General features: G+C 47.1%; 1 protein-coding gene across 9 annotated transcripts in view; it reads left to right on the top strand.

Moving 5' to 3' along the window:
* Positions 1–26,254, top strand: part of LOC147451774 (uncharacterized) — a 155,729-nt gene that overhangs the window by 50,715 nt on the left and 78,760 nt on the right. For 5 of the 9 annotated variants that reach the window (XR_015188824.1, XM_086517649.1, XM_086517642.1 and 2 more), the window contains exons 4-5: positions 22,466–22,565; positions 22,642–22,927. Coding sequence is in view for 8 of the 9 variants with exons in the window: in XM_086517649.1 (XP_086373775.1) it covers positions 22,466–22,565; positions 22,642–22,927 (386 nt within the window). In the remaining variant the exon portion in view is untranslated. The remainder of the gene's footprint in view (positions 1–22,465; positions 22,566–22,641; positions 22,928–26,254) is intronic. The other 4 variants (XM_086517647.1, XM_086517644.1, XM_086517648.1 and 1 more) reach the window with 2 other exon arrangements.

Raw genomic sequence — 26,254 nt, 5'->3', positions numbered from 1 at the left:
AGAAGGGTCCTCCAACATGTTGAAGTCCCCTCCTACACACCAATGGTCAGCGTGCGGCAAAGACTCAACAATCTGTGACCAAAACTCTGCACGAGCACTCGCCACATTGGGCGCGTAGATGTTCAGGAAGCCCACAAGGCCACTTTGAACCTGCATAGTAATCCACTGAGCCCTGCCTGGCACAATAATCCCTCTACCCACAATGGCCTGCTGCAATGAATCCGCAATAGTCATACATACCCCACCCTGGATGCCTCCAGGTCCAAAAGCAGCTGACCAAAAGGTATCATATCGTCCACGCAAAATCTGACCACATCGCCGAGTGCGGCTCTCACAAAGATGGTGCTCCTGAAGCATAAGAAGATCAATTTCTCCTCCCACAAGGCAACGCTGAAGCTCCTGACGCAATCGGCCCCGCTGTCGCTGAAACTGGGGCCCACCTAGTCCCTGCACGTTCCACGAGACGATCCTCATGGGGAGCGAGAGAGAACATAGGTTGCCGCAGCAGCAAGACGGGCTATCTTCGAGGCTGGCTTGGATGGGGAGTAATCCGCATCCGAGCGTCCTCTAGATAGGCGAGACTGTAGTGAGTGCCTAGCCCAAGCCCAAGCAGAGCGAGCCGTGCGTAAAGCAACCTCCTTTGTCTAGGAGTCCTCATGAATGTATACATAGCAAGGCAAACACTGCGTATTAGCAAAAAAGTACACCACAATGTGCCTACATCCTGCTGAGTCTGGGGGTGTCACCGCAAACTTGGCCAGTGGCCACAAAGTCTGCAGCAAATCTGTAACTCCAAGTTCTCCCATGTGATGAGAGAACTCGAGAACCTGTGTATGCAACCATCCCAACACTTAGTCGAGGGACCACTCTATCTCGGTCCTACCACAGAGGGGGAAGGAGAAACCAACTGCTGAGTCTAAGGCCTCTGTCCCCCTAGCGGCGAGGAACAAAGCATGGACCTTGAAGCAGGCTGCCTCGTGGTCTGCTGCGGAATCGCCGAGAAAGCGAGTGAACCCGTAGTCGAAGAAATCCCAGCGGCGTCGGAGGTCAATGCTCGTCAGACCACGAGGGATAGCTGCAAGGGAAGATGTCTGAATCTGCAGAGGGGGCCGCAAGAAGGGCTGACCCTCTCTCGCTAGGCGACTCGTGGCAAAGGCGCTGCCAAGAGATCTCCTAGCCGCCGGCGAGGGACCAGTCTCCTGAGTCGACTGTGGAACTGGAGCAGGAAGGGGGGGAGAAGGAGCTGGGGGGAGCGGAGGGGAAGAGGAGCGGGGTGGGGCGACAGAGGTAGAGGGGCGAGGTGGAGAGGCGACGGGAGCAGAGGGCGGGGGGGAGGATGAGGAGGAGGAGGGGAACTCTGAAGGGGGAGCGGCTGTCGAGGGTGAAGCGGAGGTGGAGGCTGGCGTAGGGGACTACTCCTGCTCAAGAGGACCAAAGCGGTTCCCCGTGGGAACCCACTGCTGCTGAGTAGGCACCTGAGGGCCACTCTGAGTGCCAGGCTGTCACTGTGGCCCCTGGCGTCGACGGCCACGGGCCTGCTGCCACCCCTGCCCCAGGCTCGGAGGGTGGCTGTGAATCTGTGCGCTATGTCACTGACTGTGGCTGTGGCCTTTACAGGTTGGGGTTGAGGCTGAGGCGCAGGTCGTTGCCTCTCCGTGGACAGGCCTTCGCTAGGTGGCCTATCTGTCGACAAATGAAGCACTGGTTCGGGAGACCCGAGTACTCCATGCGCTGTCTAAACCAACCCCCGCTCACCCGAGGTAGAAGGATGACCTTCGGGAGCGTGTGGGTATCTCTTACCAAAACTCGAACTGAGGGGATGCTAGCCGCCTTGGCAGCTACTGATGCTGCCGTACAAGGTGTCTCCAAGACAGTCCCGATGGTGGAGCCAATCATGGAAAGAAGTGGTAGGTACTCCCTCCGTAAACCCGCAAAGCAGGCTGAGATTTGGATGTCTGCCTCCTCTACTAGCACATCCGAAGTGGGTCAAAACCATGTCGCCACTGTCGAAAGTGGGCGCGTGATGCTTGGATGGCCAGTGGACTCATAGCTTTGACCTTGGAAGCCATCTCGGAGGTCTCGAACTCTATCTGATAGTACCCCGGTCTGAGAATCTGGACATCCAAGATCTTGCCCACCTCTGCGAGAAGGCGGGCTTGGAGAAGGTCTCGCAGCTCTCCTCTGCTAGGTCGGGTGCCGAGAATTTTGCAGATGACCGAAGTCGCCTGCAATCGCTCTACCTCAGCGGCTAGGCTCGCTTGCTCTGTCGGCGATAGAGCAAGTCGAATGGTGGGCTCAGCGGGGTCGGGCGAGGGGGCTTCTGGCGAGTCCCTCTGTGGCGAAGCTGGAGCCTCCATCTGTGTCTACTGCTGTGTCGTAAGAAGAGGTTGACGGGCGGACGCTGCAATCAGGCTCAGAAGACACTGCCCCAAAAAATGAAGCAATGCCGAAGAGGCCGAACTGTAGTGGTTGACGGGGAGAAACCGAGGCGGGGGGGGGAGGGGAGGGGGGGGGGGGGGGGGGGGGGGGCGGGTTGGGGAAGGCGGAAACGCTGGCGGTAGCAGGAGGAGGGGGTGACGGGGGGGTGGGCGGCAGCGGGCGGGCTGGAGGCTGCGCGGGCAGGCAGGCGGGGCAGGTTGACAGGCAGTGCAGGGGTGGGCAGCGGGGCAGGGGGGCAAGGGGGGAGGCAAGGGGCTGAGGAGGGGGGGGGGGGGGGGGGGGGAGGGGGTGTGAAGCTAGGCGTGCGCAGGTGGAGCAGCAGTAGCGAGCTCGTTCATCGGGTTTCACCTTTTGAATATGGTATATAACTCCAACACTTGGAACTTTAGGATTAAACCAAAAAAATTCCAATGCAAGAGATTTTATTGCTAGAATGCAGCAATTGTTTTCCCCCTACAAGTATAGTATTATGAAGGCAGCTGATAGAGTGATATTTAAGCTAACTAATTAGCACTAGGTTGGTGACTCTACAAGACATAAAAAATGTCCGTTCAGGTTTTTAGTAATTCATTACAACTAGTAGGCTTGTAATATTAAAGAATCCTTTATTAAGCTTGAAGTTCTTAGCCATCTAACTATGGGAAAGTTGGAACTTATGGAAAATTTGTTATTGTTTTCTTGTGGTAAACTCTCTCTATATAAGGGTGGGATGCCTCGGTTAGTAGGCTCGATGGGGCAGATCCCCACCTAGGCACACTAAGCCTGTACACCTACCGTGCACCTTCCACACCCACCGTTGGGTTCTGTGGGGTGATGGTATGCGACGTGGGGCTTGGTGTCACAAGACGGGCACCACGTGCCAATAAAAAGAACAGACTGAACAGACTTTTAGCACTTAAATAACAACTGAACTGAGAGGGAGGGAGAGAGACGACACGTGGCACGGAGTGGCGGAATTCCACCCCAGAGAGTATTGGCCCCAAACCTTGGCACCCCTTTCGGTATTTCTTTATATTGTATCAACACAGTACAAGCCGGTACTCCAGACTCTGCACCTTCTCCAGGAAGCATGCCAGAGAATGAGCCCTAACCTCATATTTAAAGGCCCTAGGCCTTATAAGCAATTTACAGTAAAAAGCCTTCAAACTCAAAAGCTTCTGGTCCAAAAGCAATGCCAAAAAGCTGCCAGCGTAATTTACGAAAATCCGTACAGCCTGCCTGTCACCAGTGTGTGACTACTATCTATCCTTTTTGTTGATTTCTTTCTTATTATCTATTTACTTTCACTTTTTGGAAACACCCCTCGGGAAATCTAACTGCCCTGCATTGCATAGCTAGTGTGGAACTGTCCAGAGGGAGTCCAGGCCTGAGGGCAAGAGAGCACTAAGGTTGGACAAGGACTATGGTTAGCCAAGTGGGGTCATTGACTAGCCAAAGTGGAATCCTTTGCTACAGAGGCTACATTTTAGTTCTGGATGTGGCCACAGTGTACAAAGAGGGTCGGATGACCTAGAAAGATACAATGGCAGCATCTCCTAAAATTTAGGGAACTGCTATTTTGGGACCTGAAAATGTGTTGGCGTCATTACCTCCGGAATGACAAGGGGAACATTTTCTTACTCTGTCGTGAAGTCAACTGGGCAACCGGTTGGGAGATTTTTAGGCGGCAACCCCGAAACGGGAAAATGCTTGTAAATGTGCCAAGTGGCACCTTCTGGTGCACTTTCCTCATGCAACAAGAAGTGGCGCTGAATTTGAAGGAGAGAGAGCCTCATTTTCAGATTTTGTCATAGGTTAAGAGCTATGGAGTGCTTGCTTTCCCTCCTATGTACAGTGCGGTGCCAGGAGTGATGCCCTACACGCTACGCACTGCCCTCTCTCTCCCCTTTGGCAGTATGTTATGCCCCTCTAGTGGGCTCTTCATTTGACCAATGTACAGTTGTGTGGGTTCATGCGCGATTGCCGAGGCAAGAGCCTCTTGCACAGGTACTGGATTAGCTAGCGGCTAATCCCCCCGCAAGTACAGGTGAATTCGGAGAGGTTTCACGCCAGAAATCTCGTCCGATTCAAAGGGCAAGTAGCCCTACAGGTGCGGGAGCTCGAGGACTTGCTACGGATGCGACCGGCACGCGAAACGGAGCCCGAAACAGTGAATTACAGCCTGCTGTGTATTTTTGCAGGTTTAGGGTTTTGGCCCTAAACGGACCCTAATACCCCCAGGAGGTTCGGGGACGCAAGGGGACCGCTGTACAGGTGATCTGGCGCATTTTCAGGGCTGAAAACAGAGAATTCAGCGTGCTGCAGATTCTCGCCAGGTTTTGCAAAGTGCCCGTATGCGTCGGGAAAGTCGACCAATGCGTGGGAATACTGACTGTGAAGGGTTCTAGTACATTTATGCTGCCGAAATCGGGTTGGAACAGTGGAAATTCAGCCGAGTTTGTGCGGGGCAGCTTGTAGGGAACCACAGCGTTTATTCCCTCTTTTGAACAATAAAGAAATACGGAAAGGGGCGCCTAAGTTAGGGGCCAATCTGGTGTCCGTCTACTCATACAGGTGCAATCTAGCAGCCTGTATCCCTCTCCCCTTTGTTGTGTCTTGAAAGTACAGGTAAAATAGACGACTAATAATGGGTGAAAGCTAAATCAAGGTTTAAAGTAAAGTCTACCGCCCTTTTTGGATTGAACAGGCCGGTTTCACTGCCACATCATCAACCAACGTAATTTTGAAAAATCTGCCACGTCATTAGTTTGTGTGTGTGTGCGGGTCCTGCTTTATTTTAATCCTTTATGTCACTTGGGGCCCCATCGGATGGGGTCCCCATAAGTTGGTAGGACTTCTTCTTCTGTTACTTGTTCTTCTTAGGGTTTAGGCCCCTCGGCCGACATCTGCAAGTTGACTCCCTTCTTTAGGGCTTTAACACGTCAGCAGATTGTGACACTTGGGACGGCAGACGGCAAGCTTGCCACGCCTAACAGATTGACAACGGGATCTGAGTTGGTGTGTGAGCCTAGCCGGGCTATGTGGATTGAGACAGGACCTCGACGGGCCTATAGAGGAGTCGTCTTGGGAGGAGTATGGGACCTTTCGGGGCACACCTAGTGGAAGCACGCCTCCACAAGTCATGTTAGCTTGCGTCCTGATCCATGTGGCATAATACTTGGCATCAAAGGGGATGCATTGCTGCATTTTGCCAGAAATAGACAATCAAGACTCTATTATGGACATTAAAAAAGTTATTTGACCACCAAAGTATTTTTCCCACAAACTTCAATGGAGCATTAATGAAAGATATAGTTGGTAGCAAAGTGAGTGGACGGCCAAAAAAGTATTATGCCCAAAGAGGAGGACGGATTGGGTATCATTGATCCAGAGATACAGTCGCGCTTTGGTTTCAAAGCTCATCATTAGGTATGATCTGGCAAGACTTGAGATGCTTGAAGGAGATTGAGCGCCAGCCATTGATCTGGAATTCTTATGTCTGGGATTAGGATGGGCCGTCAGTCGGGAGAGAGGACATGTATTGATTGGTCCTTATGGGATGAGGGACCTGCTCGTTCTATGCTTCACTGGTTGGAGGCACTTTGCGAGATGTTGAGTTTATTGGCTGGAAATTTGGGGCGCGTAGAGGGATTGCTATTTGTATGGCTGAGGTTGAGGCAACTATTTTTGATGCTTGGCATGCTCTGATGTGTGCAGAGAGAGACATGCCTGTTCGTGATGGTTGGTGGGGATATTTTGCTACTCCTACTTGCCCTATCTATGCATGGTGAGGTTCCATGGTCTTTTCGGCCCTTGAGGATGAGGATGGTGGTCACTACAGGTAGAGCTTTGAGGGGACAAAACGCCCTTCATGCTTTCTTGCTGTCTTTCCTCCTGTCCTCAGGAGTTGGGAGAGAAAATGGTTTTTTACAAAAAGCATTTTCTTCACAGTATCAAGGATGGATTTTTTTAAACAGATGAGATTACATGGATTCACACCTGTCACACGGGCATCAATGTGTCATAGGAAAAATTATTAGGCTGATTAGAGATCCTTTGGACCATTCTTGTTACAGCTTTGCAGGTACATGCATGCTTTATTATGAATATCTGCTCGAAGACTATTGAGAGGCATGTGACAGATTTCCTCTAGAGCAGCAGCTCTCAGCAGGACCCAAGGACATGTCAATTTTCAGCTCATGGGATTCTCCTAGATAAGAGCTACAGAGATTAGTAGATCTCGACGCCTCGCTCCTCTTGCAGACCACTGGACCGACCTATCTAGCATGGCCGCATCCAGGCTGTTATCAAGAGGACAGAGCAATTCCTAGGAGGCCCTTGACAAAGGAGGAGATTGATGCCATGATGCAGCAGCCCATGTGAGAGTTCATGTGATGGTACTTACAGGGGCAGCCCGTTGAGGAGATTAGGCTTTGGTAGATAGACCACGAGCTGACTACTAACTCATTTATTTGTTTACATTTTACTGTTTATTACTGTACTCTTTTGTATTTTCTATAGTGGACATTTGGATCATATGACGATGATGCAATTTTTTGGTCTGATAGGTCTTTAGGCCTTTTACAAACGTGAATTTACATTAAATCTTCCCTCTCTCTCTCTCTCTCTCTCTCTCTCTCTCTCTCTCTCTCTTTGACTAATCAGACATCCTTTTGTCTCCATCCACTCGTCGGATAGGATAGTTTCCTACGACGTTAAAATTCTCTTCTTCTCGTGTGTGTTTGTGTGTTGTGTGTGTGTGTGCACGTGTGCGCGCGCTAATAAGAAGAGGAAAATGGTATAACCTTTCTATCACCCAAGTGTGGTAGATTGGTTATGCCATTTCCCTCTTGAATAACAGGTCTCGAGTTCAACTCTCCTCGTTGGATAGATCTTTAAGGTCTCTTGGGATAGTTTCCTATGACGTTAAAATTCTCTTCTTCTCGTGTGTGTGTGCGCGCGTGCGCGCTAATAAGAAGAGGAAAATGGCATGACCTTTTTATCACCCAAGTGTGGGAGATTGGTTATGCCATTTCCCTCTTGAATAACAGGTCTTGAGTTCAACTCTCCTTGTCGGATAGATTTTAAGGTCTCTTGGGGATAGTTTCCTACGACGTTAAAATTCTCTTCTCTTCTTCTTCTTCTCTCTCTCCCCCCCAAAGTCAAGGAGGAATCATGGAGGAGGAAGCATTGAAGGAGGAGAAGGAGAGAGAGGAGGAGGAGGAATGGAAGAAAGAAAAGGAAGAGTTGAAGGGCAAATCGAACTCCTCCATGCTTCTATCGCATCCCTTACCCTCGAAGGAGAGATCAAAGCAGAAGCCATGGAAGCCCTTAAATAGGAGCTCACCAAAGCTCTCACCACAAGCATTAAAGAAAAATTGAGTTCACCAAGGAAAGATGGCTCGAAGTAGTCAAGAAGAGTATCAAAGAAGAAGCAAGAGAGGAAGCTCTCACCACAAGCATTAAAGAAAAATTGAGTTCACCAAGGAAAGATGGCTCGAAGTAGTCAAGAAGAGTATCAAAGAAGAAGCAAGAGAGGAAGCTCAAAAGGATGAGGCACTCATTAAACACACAATCATTGAGGAAGAGAAGATGCGACAAGCCCGCCGTCTCAATGTACGAGTGACTGGCATCAAAGAAGAGGAGGGATCCACTCTCGAGAGCGATGGGAAAGCCCTATGCATGAAACTCAGGTACAAGGAAGAGGAGCTAACCTTCTCCAAAGCTTGGAGAGCTCTCATCCTCCAATTCGCCTCCGAGGCGTCTCGAACCTCCGTCATCCAAAAGAGGGTCATCTTGAGAGGGCTAGAGGGATCTCCTACCTACCTTGACAATGACTTCACGAAGATGCAACAAGACCACCACCGTGCATACATGTCTAGAGTAAAAAAAGCTCGCAAAGAAGGGAAGAAGGCAGCATACCGAAATGGTAGGGTCATCATTGATGGCAAGACCATCGCATAGGGACTTGCGGCCTGTGGGACACATGAGGAGATTCACATTGCGGTTTGGAACTGCAACGGGTATCTATGTACACATCTAAAGAGGCTTGAGGAGGACGAGACCTCATTCTCTTGACAGAGAAACATGAGAGCCTAGAGTGGAGTCTACCAAGGATTCATGGCTTTCAGTGGGATTCTTCACATCGAGGGAGCACTCGCCAGCACATTACACAACGGTCGGGAGGGGTGGCTATACTATTGAGACGGGGACTCTAGAGAAGGATATAGATTGTTGCACGGGACCCACAAGCCCGTTATCTTTGGATCTGCTTTGAGCTATCACGGGACAGGATCATTTACATTGCCCTTTGCTACTTAGCTTCCTCAGCTCCAGATTTGCTACTAAAGAGACGGAGAGGGATGGGGAGGAGAGACCATCCCCATACACATGCTTGTCAAATGAGATTATGGAGTACTTTACACTGGGGGAAGTCTTCCTTATGGGAGATTTCAATGCCAGGACATGTCATGAGTCGTGACTAGTGTGAGACATACGACACAAAGAACCCGGGGCACTACACGCCTCGGAGGCTACCATGAGAGATTCAACGGACACAACTCTGATCACAGAGTACGGTCATCATTTGCTCAAATTAGGTTCTTCGCACCTGCACCCTCTCGTTATTTATAACGGGATGGCATAGTGACCCACTTCTGGGGGGTTGACATGCATATCACATGGAGTTATAGTCGGGAGGGGAGGGGGGGGGGGGGGGGGGGGGGGGGGGGCATCGTGGATTACATCATGGGATCCAGAGGTGGGTGGTGCTTAGCTCTTTCACCATCCTGCCCATACCTAATGGAGCCGACCACACCTATCGTGCACTCTCCCTCACTAGAGGCGCCACACCCTCCACATCCACGACACCCATCCCACACCACGACCCATTTCACACATGAGCTAACCCCCTTATACTCGAGAGAGGTCGAGAAGGGACTTCTTTTACTCCACCCTTCTACGCCACTACCCATGTGCACCTCCCACATCACATCGGTCCTTCATACATCAGCCATAAGTTCTTTCCCACACACCACCCACACAAGCCACACTCCCCCTCTAGGGACTATGCCACAGAACAGTTGGTATGATGATGAGTAGAGAGACCTTTATCGCCGGTTGCGTGCACAGCGGGCCCTTAGAGAGATCATTGATCGAGAGGCCAAACACCAGATGAAGACACTCAGACGCCGAAAGCAGTGAGCTTTCAAGGAGGCACAGGAGTTAGAGCTATACTGCTCATTTACGAGCATGGACAATGCCACAACATGGCGCACCCTTCAAGAGCCACGCCTGACTATTCCTATTGAGGATCCACAGGTATGGCATGATTATGCAGAGAGACCCTATGAGGTGACTAGCCTCCGATTCAACAGCCATTGGGGCCTCGACCCACGAGCTCTTCCTTCTTCATAGCAGAGATGGTCAAGAAGGCCATCCACTGCTTACAGCATCACCGGTCTTCAGATCACACAGCATTACAGAGTGAACACCTCATTACGTAGCCGCCATTATAGCCCCATTGATTGCACATGTATTCAACCGGGTTATAGGGGAGGGCTTCCGAGAGGAGTGGACTCAGCACACCATTGTGCCAATCCACAAATCTAGAGACACCTTGGACCCAAGGAATTAGAGGACTATCATGATTGGCCATACAATGGCCAAATTATATGGGGTAGTACTTGAGGCTAAGCTTAGTTCATATGGAGAGACTGAGGACCTATGGGCTCCTGGCTAGGCAAAGTTCAGGCGGACCTTCTCCACCATCGACCATATCTTCATTCTACGTTGCCTCATTGATGGGACAAAGGTGCAGAAGAAGAAGAAGAAGCTTTATTGGTGCTTTGTGGATTTTCCCAAAGCGTTTGGCACAGTCCGATAGGAGAGGCTCTTTCGGTGACTTCAGAGTCTGGGGATACCATCAAAGATGATATGAGCCATCTGTGCTCTCTATGAGAGAGTGGGAGAGTTCACTATCCAGGCGACCATTAGAGTCTATTGCTAGCACCAAGGATGCCCCCTCTCTTGACCCTCTTTGGATGATACATCGACGATATCTCCGACTACATCTTACGAGCGGAACGTGTAGGAACTGACCTAGCAGGTACTCCAGTCCACATCATGCTATATGCTGATGACATTGATTTCAGAGTCACCATGGGGCTTACAAAGACATTTGAATTTTGAGTGCCTTGGATGAGTTTTGTAGACACAAAGGACGGACAATGAACTTGGGAAGACCAAGGTCATGATCTTCCACACCTCCGGATCAGTTCGACGAGCAACCAAATTAACAGCAACTAGAGGACCAGTCGAGGTGGTCACCTCCAATATCGAATTTGGGAGTCACATTCACTAGTAGAAATGGACTCTTCTCCATGGCACAGTCTGTTAGTGGCAAGGATATGCAGCTTTGGCCATGCTAGAGCGGAGATGTCATCAGGCTCACTTTTAGGAGCCTGGCATGAAGGGATGGCTATTCGATACATTAGTCACCCCAACCCTAATGAATGCAGTAGTAGTGTGGGCACTTGGGTTGACAGATAGCTAGTGGGCACATATCAAGAGACCACAAGTATATATGATCTCACCTATATATGAATGCAGTAGTAGTGTGGGCACTTGGGTTGACAGATAGCTAGTGGGCACAGATCAAGAGACCACAAGTATTTATGTCATTTGCTCTCAACTATTTAGATTTTCTCGTCTTTGTTCTAGTAAATCTACTTTTGTTGTTCAATCTTGCCATCTTATTTCTTTACTAGTTGAAAAAGGATACTCATTCAAAAGAATCATGAAAAAAGTTCGTTCATTTTTGCATCGTAGTAAGTTTATTTTTAGTGTTTCTTCCTTTGGAATGTTCAAGATAATCAGTAGTAAATTCAATAGAAGTGGGGAGCTAAAAAGCCCACTTATTGTTTGATTTAATAACACCTTATGTTATTGTTTTGATCTTTAGCGCTTCTAGTATTTTCACTATAGCTTGACAATTGCTAGCCTTTATCATGGCTGAGTATGCCCATCACCTCCGGAGGGTGATAGAAACTCAGCTCGTTGGTTTTGTAGAGTACGTTCAAAGCATGAATGGCCTCTATATAAACCTGCACCTACTCTTGGGCACTGACGACGTGAGTAGGGATGTCATAGCTGTTGTTCGAGCTATGCATGATAAAGGTGATAATCTTATTCTTCCTGTTTGGACAAGCAGTGAAGTTGAGATCACATATTGTCAAGTTTGGTTCTTTGCTCTTCGTAGGTTTGTAGTAGTATTCATTTTTTGATTTCATATTTAGCTTACCTGAGGACTTAAGAATGTGTTCCGTTATAAGTTGTTGTGTGAAGTTTGATTTCTAGGATTAAGTTTTTAAGATGTCTTATCCTTTTTTTGCTTAAAGTTGAGTACTTGTTTAAAGCTAAGTAAGTCGCGTCAACTTATTTTACACATGCCTTTTCTAAAAACATTTTTAAGTTAATAATGTTTTGTTTTATCTAGTTTTGTTTCGTAGCAAACAAAGTGATTTAGTTTGTTTGTTTGTTTGTTTTTGTTTTTCTTTTCTTTTCATGTGTCCCTTGCTTTTATAGTTTTATGAGTGCTTTATTCCCTCTTATAATTCGTGAGTTCAGACTATTCTGAACTTATGAAGGTATATATATGATCTCACCCTTGTTTTGAGGCAAGCACACAATGCCACATGACATTATCAAGGCAGAGCTTGCTAACCCCCACGTGATAGTGGATGTTGCTAATTGGACTATTTTCTTATTTTTAATGATTAATCTCTTTTTTAGGATATTTTATTGTGTGCACTAAGAACTGTTAAAAGATTGTAGCTACACGAACTGCCATCAAGAACGGACAACTCTGATGTGTCATTTGATGGGTGACGGTAAACATCGCGAAGGAGTTTCCGTAAGTTCGGTGGAAAGGGCCGGGTTACGAGTACCCCTGATGCGTCACATGATGGGTGACGGGTGCATCAGTAAGGGGGCATCCCGTAGGCTAAGGAGGAAATCCGAACTGAGTTAGAAAATACGCGTAAGAACGCAAGCACAAGAATAAAGATGGGTTCAATGAAGCTTTTTACGAAAAACAGGAACAGTCGCGGGAGGACAGATGTTTTCCCGCGAGGAGTCTGTGTCTGCATTGCATCTGTGTCGTGTCCTGCACCCGGGGACGCCTGGAATGTGTCCGTGTAGCATTGTTTTCATTAATTAAGTGAGTTTTTTTAAAGTTTGAACAGGTTCACACTTTATTTTATTAAAGTGGCCGGTCATTTTTAAGTGACCAGGCCTTTATTAATAAAATAAAGCAAGTCCCTCAAAAAAAGGCAGCGCTAAAAAGCTACGCAAGGGGGGGGCTGAATTTGCGATCTTTCTCTCTCCTCTCTCTAGGAGCGCCAGGCTCTGCTTTTTGGTCCCCTATTCCCGCCGGGTGCCAGGGCCTATAAAAGGACAGCCAACGTTCAGTTTCTGGACAGGCTGGAAGCAGCAGAAAGCAGTAGTGCTGGGAATCTGGAGCAGAGACTGGCAACGGAAATTGCAAGTGTTCGCGTGACGACTAAGTACGGAGGTCGATTCTCCGAGCAAGGAGCGACAGGTATAAGGTGTTGATATGCATTGAGAATTGTTGCTTTGTGTGGTTTGTTTTGCAGGAATCTCCTGTCTTACGGGAAGGCCCTTCACGGGAAGTACGGCTTTACGCCTAAGTCCCTAATGGGAAAGTACGGCTTCGCGCCTAAGTCCCTTACGGGAAGGAACGGCCTTGCGCCCAAGCCCTTTACGGGAAAGCACGACCTTCGGGTCTAAGATTACAGAACGGAGGGGTTTCCTTAGGTTCTCGTGCTTGTATAAGAATTCTCCCTGAATAAAAGAATACTCTTAATGGGGGGACCAGCCCATCTTCTGGTCCCCAATACTGTGTCGATCTTCTCCCTTCTCTCGTGTTTGCAAAGTATTATAATTTTCAGATTTTCTAAGTGCTCGTGTACGCTCCCGTTTTGTGACAGTGGTATTAGAGCTCGGACTCCTCTCTTTCTCTGCAAAGAAGGACGATTCTGGGAAGAACGGGAAGAACCATGTCGGGCCAAGGGAGAAGCGTTGAAGAGGAGCTTCAACAAGTGCAAGCTCAGCTTGCGGATTTGCAACAAATCTTACTGTTGCCAGACGTCCAAAAGCTCTTGGGCGGAATGAAGAAAATGAATGGAACTGATGCAGCCAAGCATCCAGACAACACTGTTGGCGTGAGACCACAGGAGGAAAGAGAAGAAGAACGTGCCGAGGTGCACAAAGGATCTTCGGATTAGAATGAACGGCCTACTCCAAGGAAAGGCCAGGAAAAAGCGCTCTCTTTGCTAGACGAGAGCAAGGACATCTCTATCTCATCTCCATCCTACTCTCCTGATTATACTTCTACTTCTCGATCATCTCGTCAGAAGAAGGAAGCCGCTACTGCTACTACCCTACATCAACCTAAAGATAAGCCTCGATTCAAGAAGCATGGTCGCAAGTCTCAACATCGCATGAGAGTCTTCAAATCGGGCGACAAGGACATCAAGTTCGAAACCTACAACGGACGGAGAGACATCTCCAAAGCACTGTCCTTCATCAGACAGTTTGAAGTCGCCTTTACCAATGGGCACTTCACAGAAAGATCCAAATTACGCCATGTGGGGATGCACCTCAAGGAAACGGCAAGTAATTGGTGGTTAGCCAAGATTCTGAAAGGTTCTCAGGCCAGAACTTGGGAGAGCTTCAAATCTGAATTTTATGAACAATTTCTTCCACCTGACTTCGAGCAGGACATACGGAAGGAATGGGACTGGCTTGCCCAAAAGGAACATGAAAGAGTAACGACTTATGTGGACAAGTATTGGTCGGTTCTTCTGAAGGTCACTCCCTTCATGAAGATTGCCGACGAGGAAAAGAAACGAAAGTTCGAAGCAGGTCTCCAACCGCAGCTTCGAAAGAGTATGAAGGTGTATCCGCATGATACTCTTCAAAGGATGATGGAGTCAGCAATCATTGTTGAGGATTTGCACTCAACTGGGACACCCAGAAAAATGGAGCATAGCACTTACCGTGCAAGACAAAGAGGGGTCTATGATGACCATGGGGGCCAAGGAAGAAAACGTTCTCCATCTAGGGACGATGATCATTCTAAGAAGCTAGAGGGCACTGGCAAGCAAACTAAGTATCTTTCTCCTACTCAACTTCAAACTTTCAGAGAGGAAGGAAGATGCTTCTACTGTGGCGAGAAAGGACATATGAAACCGGATTGCCCGCTAAAGCAGCAACGACAAGAACAAGCCTCTACGAGACAAGAGAAAGCAAGGAAGGAACCCGCACCGCCAAGCTCGAACTCAATCCCAGATGTTCAAGGAAACACAGAAATGGAGAAAGGGAAGCGTCAACTTCTGAAGGGCTGGGGGTCTTTGAACAACCAGTGAGTATTGATTCTTTATGATCCAGGATCCACGAATAACTTCATCTCCTTGGATACTGCAGAACGTTTGTGCCTCACACCGGCTCAGCTTGGCACACCAGTTACATCTGGATCGGCATTCGAGCTAAACTTTGCCTCTTTTGAGCTAAACTCCTAGTACCCACTGACTTATAAAGTGTAGCAAGGGGCCTAAATGACTTTGAAGTGAGCCTAGACACCCTTTTATTGCTCGGATTTCAGTGCGGACTGGCCCGACCATCTCGTGGCGACCTACCCTTCCCGACCGCGGGTGAAACTCTCGGCCATCGGCCGATTCACATTGGCCACACAATGTGTGGCCATTTATGACTTCAAAAAGAGGGTCCCAAAAATTAAATAAAAATCAAGGGAAAGAAACCAACAACTAAGGTTACTGGTTGCCACAGCCTCATGGCATATCCCCCTCTTGAAATCGCAAACATCCTCGATTGCATGCCAAATATATATGCCATAGGTGATTTAGTGTGATTAGCACCCTTTTAGCATCACATTTATCCACGGGAAAGGTCATGAAACATACATACAAATGACTTAATGAGACCTTCATATTTTTGCCATTTCATCTATGATAGAAGTGAACATAATACTTTTATTATTTGTAGAGCTGTAATCACTTCTATTGTAGAGCACTTCTATTTCATCTATGATAGAAGTGAACATAATACCTTTATTATTTGTAGAGCAGTAATCACTTCTATTGCACCGAATCCGTATGTACATTTGATGTGCTAGCTCCATTATTACCCCTCTTTAGAACATGTTTGGTTGGGGCATATGTAGGTTGTAACCCAAAGGCCTCATGGTAAAGCTGCAATACATTCGGTGACTCTAGCAATTCACACTCTTCCATCCACTCTGCATCCATAGGTGGATAGTTCCCGAAATTCACCAAATACCGTCGTGCAACTTTTCCCTTAACTTTTCTTTCATTATGTGCCAAAACCTGTTCAGGTACCGCGATATCATCAAGTAGAGAACTTCTGGTTGATCCTCACTTGGCATATCTTCTGGCACATCACCGACAAAGGGTCTTAGAAGACTCACGTGAAATGCATTATGAATCTTCCAGCCTATACGCAACATCGCTGATCTTATCAAGTACTTGAAAAGGCCCATAGTAACGTATGCTGAGCTTCGGAAACAACCTTCAAACTTCGGAAACAACCTTCCTTGCCCTTCATCTTCTTTAACCTTGCCTTTTTAAACCGTAAAAGTGCCCAATCACCATGCGAAAACATCAATTCATGACGGTGACGATCAACAACCCTTTTCTGCTTTGCCTGAGTCTTCTCCAAGGCATGCTTAATTTTCTTATACATTTCATCCATATTCTCAACATAACGATCTGCTTCAAAAATTTTGTCCTTCGTGCAAGATGGGAGACACCTTTTTGCCACCCTCAACAATCTCAAAAGGTGCCTTGCTTGTTGACGAATGCATCGTATTGTTGTACGCATAGTAACATTTCAAGAGATCTAAGATAGTAGAATTAGCCTCTTCTGACTACCCATCAGTTTGTGGATGAAATGAGGATGAAAACTTGAGTGTGGTGCCCATGTTTTCAAACAAACCTCTCCAAAACAGGCTTGTCATACGAGGATCACGATCACTGACCATAGACTGTGACATACCATGGTACTTGAACACATTGTACATAAACAATCGTGGCATCTGGTCAGATTTTATCTTCTTCCTAACAGGAATAAAATGGGCCTGCTTGCTGAACCTGCAAATAGTGGTCCATATACCATCATTCCCGGTCGGCATTCTTGGAAGATCAAAGATAAAATAGCAATGCTTTCCCATGGCTTATCTAGAATAGGCAGTGGTTGTAACAACCCTGGTACCTTTTGCCTCAAACTTGACTTTTTGGCAAATCAAGCATACTCGCACAAAGGCATCTACATCTCTCCTCAAAGTAGGCCAATAAAAAATGTCTCGACCGCTTTTACAGTTGCATCTATACCGCGATTCCCTACATACGGTGGGACATGGCTTTTTACCATAACCTTATGTCGCAATGGCCTAGTGACACATAATCTGCCATCCATCCTCATAAAACCATCCTTGAGGAGGTAGTGCTCATGGCGTTGCCATTCTTGCAACTGCTCAAAGATCCTTGCATAATCTTCATCAATAGCATACTGTTCCTTCATGCCATCAAGCTCATGATGATAAGGAATTGACACAGCTGAAATTTGTGGCTATCTTGGTAACGCATCAGCCACAACATTCTTCTTGCCTTCCAAATGCAAAATTTGAAAGTGGAACATAGAAAGAATGTTTGCCCATCGCATATGCTTTTTGGATAACTGACTGTGTCTAGAAGTATCGCAAGGTTTGATGATCTGTTTGGACAACAAAATCAGCACCTAACAGGTAGTGCTTCCAACTAGAAAGCGCATCAATCACGGCCAATAGCTCTTTCTCATAGATTTGCATCGTCTTTTATGGCCCTTGCAAGATTCTGCTCTCCTAAGCTACCACCCGACCATCTTGCATTAACACTGCCCCAATACTATTTCCACACGCAACATAGTTACAAGGAATGGCCATTTCTAGGTCTCCGTTCCCCGTTCCCTGTGCCCATGCCAATTTCCCGTTTCGGATCCGCGTTCCGTGTTTCAGACATGAGTATTTGAAACAAGAAATTGCATTTCATGCATGTTGCCGTTCTGCGTTCCCTGTTCCAATGTGCCGTTTTGGGTAACTATGACACGCATCACACTGTACCACAAACGAAGCGATAGCCAGAAGTAGATACAATAGGAATAGACTCCCTTTAAGCTTTACATCTAGGATGTGAGTTTTGCCCCTATGCTGAAGGGTGATCTTTTTGTTGAAGACATCCAACACTCCATGTATACGGAACATCCACGGGAATCCCAACAGCGCATCTGCCAGAATCACTTCTTTGCTGTCAGAGAGGCTTGAGGTTTATGCGATAGATTTGGTGCCAGGTTGTAGTCCATCAAATAGACCTCCCCTCAGGGTTAGTGCGTCCCAGCAGAAAGAGATTATGAGCCAAGTAGAGGAGTTGTTAGAAAAAGGGTTGATTCAACCTAGTTCTTCACCCTTTTGCTCCCTAGTGCTTCTAGTGCAGAAGAAGAATGGATCTTGGCACATGCGTATTGACTACTGTGCGTTGAATAAGAATACCATCAAGAACAGGTTTCCTATTCCAAGGATTGATGATATTCTTGACGGTTAGAGGGTGTGGCAATGTTCAACAAGATAGAATTTAAGAATGGATACCATCAGATTCGTATTAGGCCAGAGGATGTGTGCATTCAGGATGACATTTGGTCTATATGATTTTTTAGTGATGTCATTTGGTTTGACAAATGCTCCTTCTACGTTCAATAGAATGATGGATCGGATCTTCCGCCCACATCAGAAGTTCGTTGTCACATTCTTCGATGACATGATAGTCTATTCGAAGAAGGAAGAGGAGCAAAGGCACCACTTGACGATTGTGTTTGAAGAGCTATGCTGTCATAGGTTGCTTATCAACCCAAGAAAAGTGAATTCTTTTTGAAAGAGATCCTTTTTTTAGGCCACATACTGTCAAAGGATGGTGTTTGAATGGATCCTGCCAAGGTTGAAGCAATCAAGACTCGGCCATATTTGAAGACTGTACACGATGTTCGTAGCTTCTTGGGACTGCGTTCTTACTACAAATGATTCATACGAAACTTTACCGAGATTGCTTCACCCCCTACATGCTTTGCGAAAGAAAGATGTCACTCGCAAATGGACACAAAGAGAGATTTCAGCTTTTAATCCCTCGAAGGAAAAGTTGACTTTGGATCTAGTAATTGTTTTACTAGATCTCATCAGTCATTTGTGGTCCCCTGTGGCAATAGTATTGGTGCACTGTTAATGAAGATGGTTATTGATGAAGCTTTCTTGGAAGCAGTTTCAGATCTACAGAAGATCAAGGGACCAGAGAAACCACTGGTAGAACAAGAAAAGCTTACAGCAGTGATAGTCTTGAAGAACACTTTCCAACAAGTGTCCCTCTATTACATGTTGCGGCTAGATGCGAGGTTCAGAAGTGACACCCTTGCAGTTATTCAGTCACTCTACCCTGGAGCAGGTCCTAGTGGCGGGCACCTCCCAGTGCGACCGTCAGAGTCCTATATGATATCCAATCCTGCTGCTCCACTCACTGATTATAGAAGCCCTCGCCTGACAGTGTCCGTTTTGGGTCGGCAATGCTCGGGAGTGATAGTGGATGGTGGATCTGGCATCAACCTGATGCCCGAGTTCACTATGTTAGCTCTAGGTCTACAGCCTACTCGCCCTGCTCCCTTCACAGTTACATTGGCCGACCAACGGGCAGTTTACCTAGTGGGCATAGTGGACAATGTGCCTATGCAGGTACAAGACTTTACTTTTAACTTGGATTTTGTTGTGGTTCGTCTTTCCGAGGTTGAGGACGGATTTCCCTTGCTCATTGGAAGACCATGGTTGCGACACACTAAAGCACTTCATGATTGGGGAAACGATGCAATGTGGATACATACTTCTGGCTCCCCGATGCAACCCATTCTCTTAGCAGGAGGTATGGATCCCGTGGTGCAACAAGTTTCTTTGTCAATGGAAACCAACCTTGAACAAGAACATCCTACTACACCTGAAGGGTCAGACAAAGATCTGTTGGAGTGGTTGGATGCTACCAAATCTATGCCTTGTTATGGAGTCTCTGTTCACTCTTGGCCTGAAGTTACACCCTTTTCCAATGTTTCCACAACTAAACCTAATGAGCCACCTGAGCCAGCTCAAAGGTTGCAGGTCACAGAGAATACTCTTGATGCACCCTTGGTGGAAGCCTTTGAATTTGGTGAGCCTATGAAGAATCATAGAAGCGGAAAAAAATCCCCTCTACAGAAGTTCACCCCCCTTCACCATCAGCCCCATCAGCCCCTGTGCCTGCTTCTCCGACCAGAACAAAGCTCTCCTCTGTGTCTAGCTTCCTCAAGACGGGATACAACCAAAAGGATGTTGCTTTCAAGTTTTATGAATTCCTTGCTCATGATAGTTGTCTTGCTCATGGTACCTCCTCATGCTCTCCATCAACTGCCGCGCTCTGTAGCATCTCAACTTTCAGCCAGTGGGCCATGGAATTCGTCTGCAATGGAATATGAACTCCTCCGGCCATACTTTGCATTGGAGATTGATATCTACTATCTGCCACCCCCTCACACTCCTCTGCCCCCATCTACCCCCTATCCCCTACACCCTACCCTCCCCCTCACACCCCCTCGTCCCCTACCCTTTTTCCCCTCGCCCCTAGCCCCCATGCCCACTCACCCTCGCCTCTAGTCCCTTGCCCTCGCCCCTACCCACTTCCCCCTCGCCCCAACCCACTCCCCCTTGCCCCTCACACCCCCTAGTCCCTTGCCCTCGCCCCTACCCACCCCCTCCCTTCCCCTTGCCCCTACCCACCCCCTGCCACTCACCCTCGCCCCTACCCACCCTCGCCCCTATCTTCTCCCGTCTCGCCTCCTACCCACCCCCTCCCTTGCCCTCGCCCCTACCCACCCCTCCCTTCCACTCGCTCGTAACCAACCCCCCCTCGCCCCTCACACCCCCTACCCACCCCTCGCCCCAACCCACTTCCCCCTTGCCCCTCACACCCCCTAGTCCCTTGCCCTCATCCCTACCCACCCCTCGCCCCTATCTTCTCCCATCTCGCCCCTACCCACCCCCTCCCTTGCCCTCGCCCCTACCCACCCCCTACCACTCACCCTCGCCCATACCCACCCCTCGCCCCCCCTCATCAGCCCTCGCCCCTACCTAGTGCTATCTCGCCGCCTACCCACCCCTAGTCCCCCCTCATCAGCCCTCGCCCCTACCTAGTGCCACCTCGTCCCCTGCCCACAGCTCTCGCCCCCCTACCCACCCCTCGCCCCTGCCACACATGGCCCGAAAAAATCCTTTGCTGCTTCTCTTCACCCTCTCCCCTGGGTACTTTCACAGTGTGTAGCCTCTTGTCTTCAGCTTGAGGAGACAGAGACCTTCTATAATTTAAAAATCAAGCGGCCCTCTGGCTTTGTTTCCTTGTTCACAGAAGCAGAAGAGCGACACAGAGGGGGAGAGCAAGTTTTGTGTATTTCCTTGTGGCTTTCAAGAATTCACCTCGTTGTCATCCTGTTGCTGTTAATGCTTTTTGTTCTGCAAATATTATGGAGCTTAACCTTAATTGCGGCGTTACTCGGGCTTATGGTCATCCCTCTTTTGGAGAAGAGTGCTGTTGCAATAAGATGCAAGGTTTATCTGCAAGCATGGACCATGTCATTTTTCTCTCACTATGGTTATGGAGGATAAAGATGCGTTGGATCCAAACCAAGCATATCTCTTTGCTGTGGAGCTCATTCTGTTTTGCTGATTGCGATTCTTGGACTATGCAATCATACTGGGTTCTGGCCTATGCAATGCAAAGGCTTAAGGCGTTTGCAAGCAATGCAGTGTTTTAACTCCACTTTTGAGGCATGTAAGGTTATGGTTGGGCCTAAAACCTGCTTCACGAAAGATGTACGGATGCGGTACCGAGTGCTTCTCTTTCACAATTTCAGTATTCCTCTCACCGAGACGGTGAGCGATCTTGTGGCGGGCAACCTGTATAGCAGGCTACAGTGTCACTTTCACAGGACACTCAGTTAGTATTGTTGGTCTGGTCTGGTTCACACTGGACGGACTCTCTGGGCTGGGCAGTGACACGTGGCAGGATATGGACGGTGGTCTAGTGGACATCGTGGCCAGGTCGCCACCACCACTCACTTTGGAGATTGGCTTAGGTGGCTGACATTTATGGGCCGTTGGTGGATCATATTCTAGCTCTATGGTCCAGCGTCGTCGTTAGGAGTAGTGAGTCGATACACACAGCACTGTTTTCACCATCCCTGCACACCTGAGCCTCCACACCCCATTGTACCTGTGAGTCCTGGGCTGGAGCAGAGTGTGTTGCCACGCCAGAGCCTGTATCAATTCTTTTAGATAGTCGAGGCATATGTTGTGGTCTGCTGTTGTGTCTTTGTGAGCTCAGTTGTTGTCTATTTGTTCCTTGTTTTCAATCTGTTTGAGTGAGATTGTCACGCACATTGCACTGAGGAGCATCCATTGTAGAGAGCACGACATACTATCCGCGCTACAATATCAGGTGAAAGCCAAAGTTACTGCCCTTTGGTGAGGCTACTGGCCGGTTTCGGGGGGGGGGGGGGGGAGGGGGTGGGGTTTGCTTTCGTGGCGCTGAGGAGGGGAGGGGAGGATTTGCATGCAATTGGGAGAGGGATAGCAGAAATCATAGCAGCAAAATTACTCGTGGATCTTTGAGTTGTATACCATGGTCTTCTTTTTGGTGAATTATGGTGTTACTTTCTGTATTTTCTCCTTTTTCTCTGTGTGGGCTTACGATAGTGGTCTACGTTAGGCATTATCCATTGTGGTGGTCCTATTCTATGGTATAGCAAATGCTCTGGCTGTTAATTTTTGACAAGTTTCAATGACATGTTAGTATGGATTTAAAGCAAAGTTACAAACTCTATCGACACATTTCAGGTGAAGCTCTTGCACAGCAGTTTGCGCAGCTGGGTGCCAAGCTAATTCTCTCTGCAAGAAGAGTGGAAGAATTAGAACGCGTGAAAGCTTCTCTTTCAGGAAAGTCGACACTCTACAGTCAAGTAAAAAATAATTCTTGGCCGTTAGTGAAGTGTAGTGTGTTTGCATATGACAGGTCCAAATGTTCCTAGTGGTGTTGTCATTCTACCCTTCGACATTGCTGCTGGTGTGGAAGCAATTCAGCAGGCAGTAACAAAAGCTGAAGCTTTCTTTGATGGTGCAGGAGTTGATTACATAGTGCACAATGCTGCTCATACACGGCCTGTATTACTCTTATATTTTCTATTTAAGTATCCTATGTTTGATGATATGTGTAGTCTGAGATATCTATTTTCTACAATTAATTGCAATTATTTGGTTAAGAAATTTGCAGCTCTGGATGCAAGTGAACAGTTTCTAAAGGTAACCAAAATAATCACTGCAAACGTTACTTTTCATTCAAACTGGATGGTAGCCTATGTGGTTCATTGGTATTCAACATTGTGTATGCAGCTGAACAATTCATATTTGCACATTTTTTTGACCAGTGGTGAAACTTTGACCTAAGTTACTGCTAAGGGACACATCACATGCATGCCGGTAGGCGCTCAAGAGAACAACACAAAAAAGAACACGGCATCAAATCAATTCATACTCAGGACCATGAAGCGTCCATGTATATTCATGTATAGCATACTTGCATGCATGTATGCAAGTGGGCTCATGTTAAATATCGGCTAGCTAAGCGACGTGTAGGTGGGGCTGACTGGGGAAGCCGGTCACGGCGCTTTTTGGGGGGGGCAATTTTTTTAAAGGCAGGCTTCAACGTATGTGCAGATGTGCGTGCGTAGTGTAGTGGTACAACTCTAGCCCTCGATAGGGAGGCCATGGGTTCGAGATGCGCGTCGTGCAACGGGTTGACTTTTTAGTCGACTCCTCCCAGCCGGTTTCATTTGACCGACAACTGGCTCCGGCTGCCTTGCCACGCAGGCAAGCTAGCCGATATTTAACCAAAACCATGCAAGTGAGCATGACAAATGCACGTAATTATCGAAGTGTATGATTGTGTGTGTCCATGGATTTCTTTGACTGCATATCATGCATGTAATTATGGGCAAGTATGTATGTGGCAGTGTGTGTGTGAGAGAGAGTAGCTCTAGGGGCTAATAATTACATAGAGAAAACCTCCAACAAGGACCTAGTCAGAAATTAATGGCAAGGAAAGAGAAAGCAAGAAGGTTTGCAAAAAACACGAGAGAGAAGAGACTACTTTGGGTGCCAATTTTTTTTGGCAGAGCTTGGAATAAGTTGCCCAAAGGGTAACAGTCTAGGTTCTCCATTTTTTTATATCTACTTCAAATTTTCAGTCTAGTCTGTTGATCCCAGGAGTCTAGTACTTCTCTGCTTTCCCTTTAGGCAACCAGGGAGTGAGTATGCCAAAAGTGGATGTGTCTCATTTATAGTTTTGGCCTCCTGTGGATGCTAATATATTCTTTCTTTCTGCCTTGGCACTTCTTCTCTATCAAACAGTCGAGGTTCTAGCGATCTCTTTAGACAAATTTGAGATGGACTTGCTGAACAAATGCAACTACATTTTCAATGCTTGAATCGAGTTAATCATGTAGTCAGGTATCAAGCACACATCTGAACAGTTATTGTATTTATTTGAGGCACTCAAAATCAGGATAGTTTGCAATTTGCTCAATCTCACCCCTAGTCGAGCTTGTATTGCTGCTTGCAAGCTTATCATGCTTTTGTATGAAAGAAATATCTGAAAAGGCCCCAAATTTGTGCCAGTTTTTCTTAAAGACAGTCTAGCATCTCAAGTCTGGAATTGTGAGTATCCTTTACATTGTCTCAAGATTTTGTAATCAGCAGTGCAAGACATTGACTGCACAACAATACTGCACATCAACTGAAATTGAACTTGAATAAGTTGCAATAATGGAGTTGTGGTTAAGAGAATTTGACACAGGTAGCTTGAGCGCTCCAACACAGAGATGTGGTGCCTTGATCCATTGTTGCCAGCACCCTTGCAAATATTTCTTTCTATTAAAATAGCAGGAGCACATAGCAAGACACCTCTTCACAGTAATGATGATCTACTGGAAGTGGTGCCCCAATAATCACTTGGGATCCCCTACTTGAAAAGAACCATTAGCACGTAAAGAAAAATAGGGAAGTGGGATTCTAGAGAATTTCACAACGCAAACCTTAGCTGAGATTTGTGAGCTCTGAAAGCAGTGTGTAGAAATGCAGGTTTAGTGCAAAAACCTGCCAAAGAGACTAAAACACAACACAAATTAACCTCTAGGTACTAGATCTTGGTCTTGATGGGATAGAAACTACTTCTTCTTGGCTGATGTGCAAACTCTTTGACTGATCTGATCTGGAACCTTTTTCTGGCTGATCCTGTGCCTACTTGATGGCTGATGATCCTCAGTTTGAGATCTACCTGATGGCTTCCAAAAGTCACAATAAGAGGGCTGAAATGGTTGACTTCTTCAAGAGGGAATGGCTCACCACCGCAGGGCTCCTAGCTAGCTGCCCTTCTTAGGGCGATTGGCTAGCCACTACATAGTATCACGAGCAATACAATGCCAAATTGCAGGTGAAAAAGCAGCATTGCAAAGTGAATGTGGACTAGGATTCTCGAGCCCTTCATTCCTTCCCTCTACTCTCTTAAGTGCTCACATTCTCCTCCATTTGCTCACAATTGTTTCCAAACATGGAAGCAACAATCTTTATAAGCGCGTAGGACATTCCAATGCTTCACAAGAGTACGTCGAACAAAGTCTTCGCAATAAACTTTGGGATGGCTAAAATCTTCAATTCTAACGTGATTCTTCGCAATGAAAGTCTTTCGTTGTAGACATAGGTTGATGGGAGTGCATCCATATGATCTAGACCAAAGAGGGCTGTTGCAATTGACATAGTGTTGAACATTAGAGAATTCGGCAAGTTAATGGACTGTTTTGATGAAAAACAGCCACATATAGTTAGAAAGGTAGTTTGGGATGATAAAAATAGGCTTCCCCAAGCTAGATATGGCTATAGAAAGCTTCAAAGCAAAGAAAAATGCTACCCCCTCCAAGTGATGAGAAGCTCATGCAAGTTCTCTTATAAGGAAGTCATTTTATACTTGCCCAACGTCAAAGTTTCTTGTAAGTCCTATATATCCACTTAAAACAAGTAAAAGTGTGTGAGAACACACAATCATTAGTGAGTGTTTGGTCGCCCAAGGCTCTAGTCCTATGATTTTTTCATCCCAAAAAGAGGCCAATACTTACCACTTGCGCACAAGCCGTAGAAACGTGCTAGCAAATATGCTATATATGCACAGTTTTGAGCGGAGTTCCCAATTTTCGAAACTTTAATGGCATTTATGCAAGAAAGTAGCATGCAAAAATAAGGCAAGCAAGCACATAAATATGTTGTTCAATCCAACATTGGTATGGACAGTCTCCATTTGTGAGCCTATCATTAGAGGACGTTCGTGCGTAAGTACATGATGGTACCAAAGTTTGTGGAAAGCTAGCCCACCGGGCATGTACATGTGAGCACAAGTCGTGGCAGAAAGCCAAATCCATCATTCTGGGCATGAACTGAAGGTCTAGGACCCAATGAAACACAAACCACAAGAATTCCTAGAAAGAGGTGTCAAATTGTGAGGTGTCTTCAATTGATTTTTCTTAATGCAAATGTAAGGTGCAGTGGAATGAATGAAGTATTTTCTCAAGATTAGTGATC

This window comes from Adiantum capillus-veneris, chromosome 8 (assembly GCF_014529385.1).
Source record: "Adiantum capillus-veneris isolate H3 chromosome 8, ASM1452938v2, whole genome shotgun sequence".
Classification (NCBI taxonomy): Eukaryota; Viridiplantae; Streptophyta; class Polypodiopsida; order Polypodiales; family Pteridaceae; genus Adiantum; species Adiantum capillus-veneris.
The sequence above is the reverse complement of the archived record's forward strand: the minus strand, read 5'-3'. Positions and strand labels throughout refer to the sequence as shown.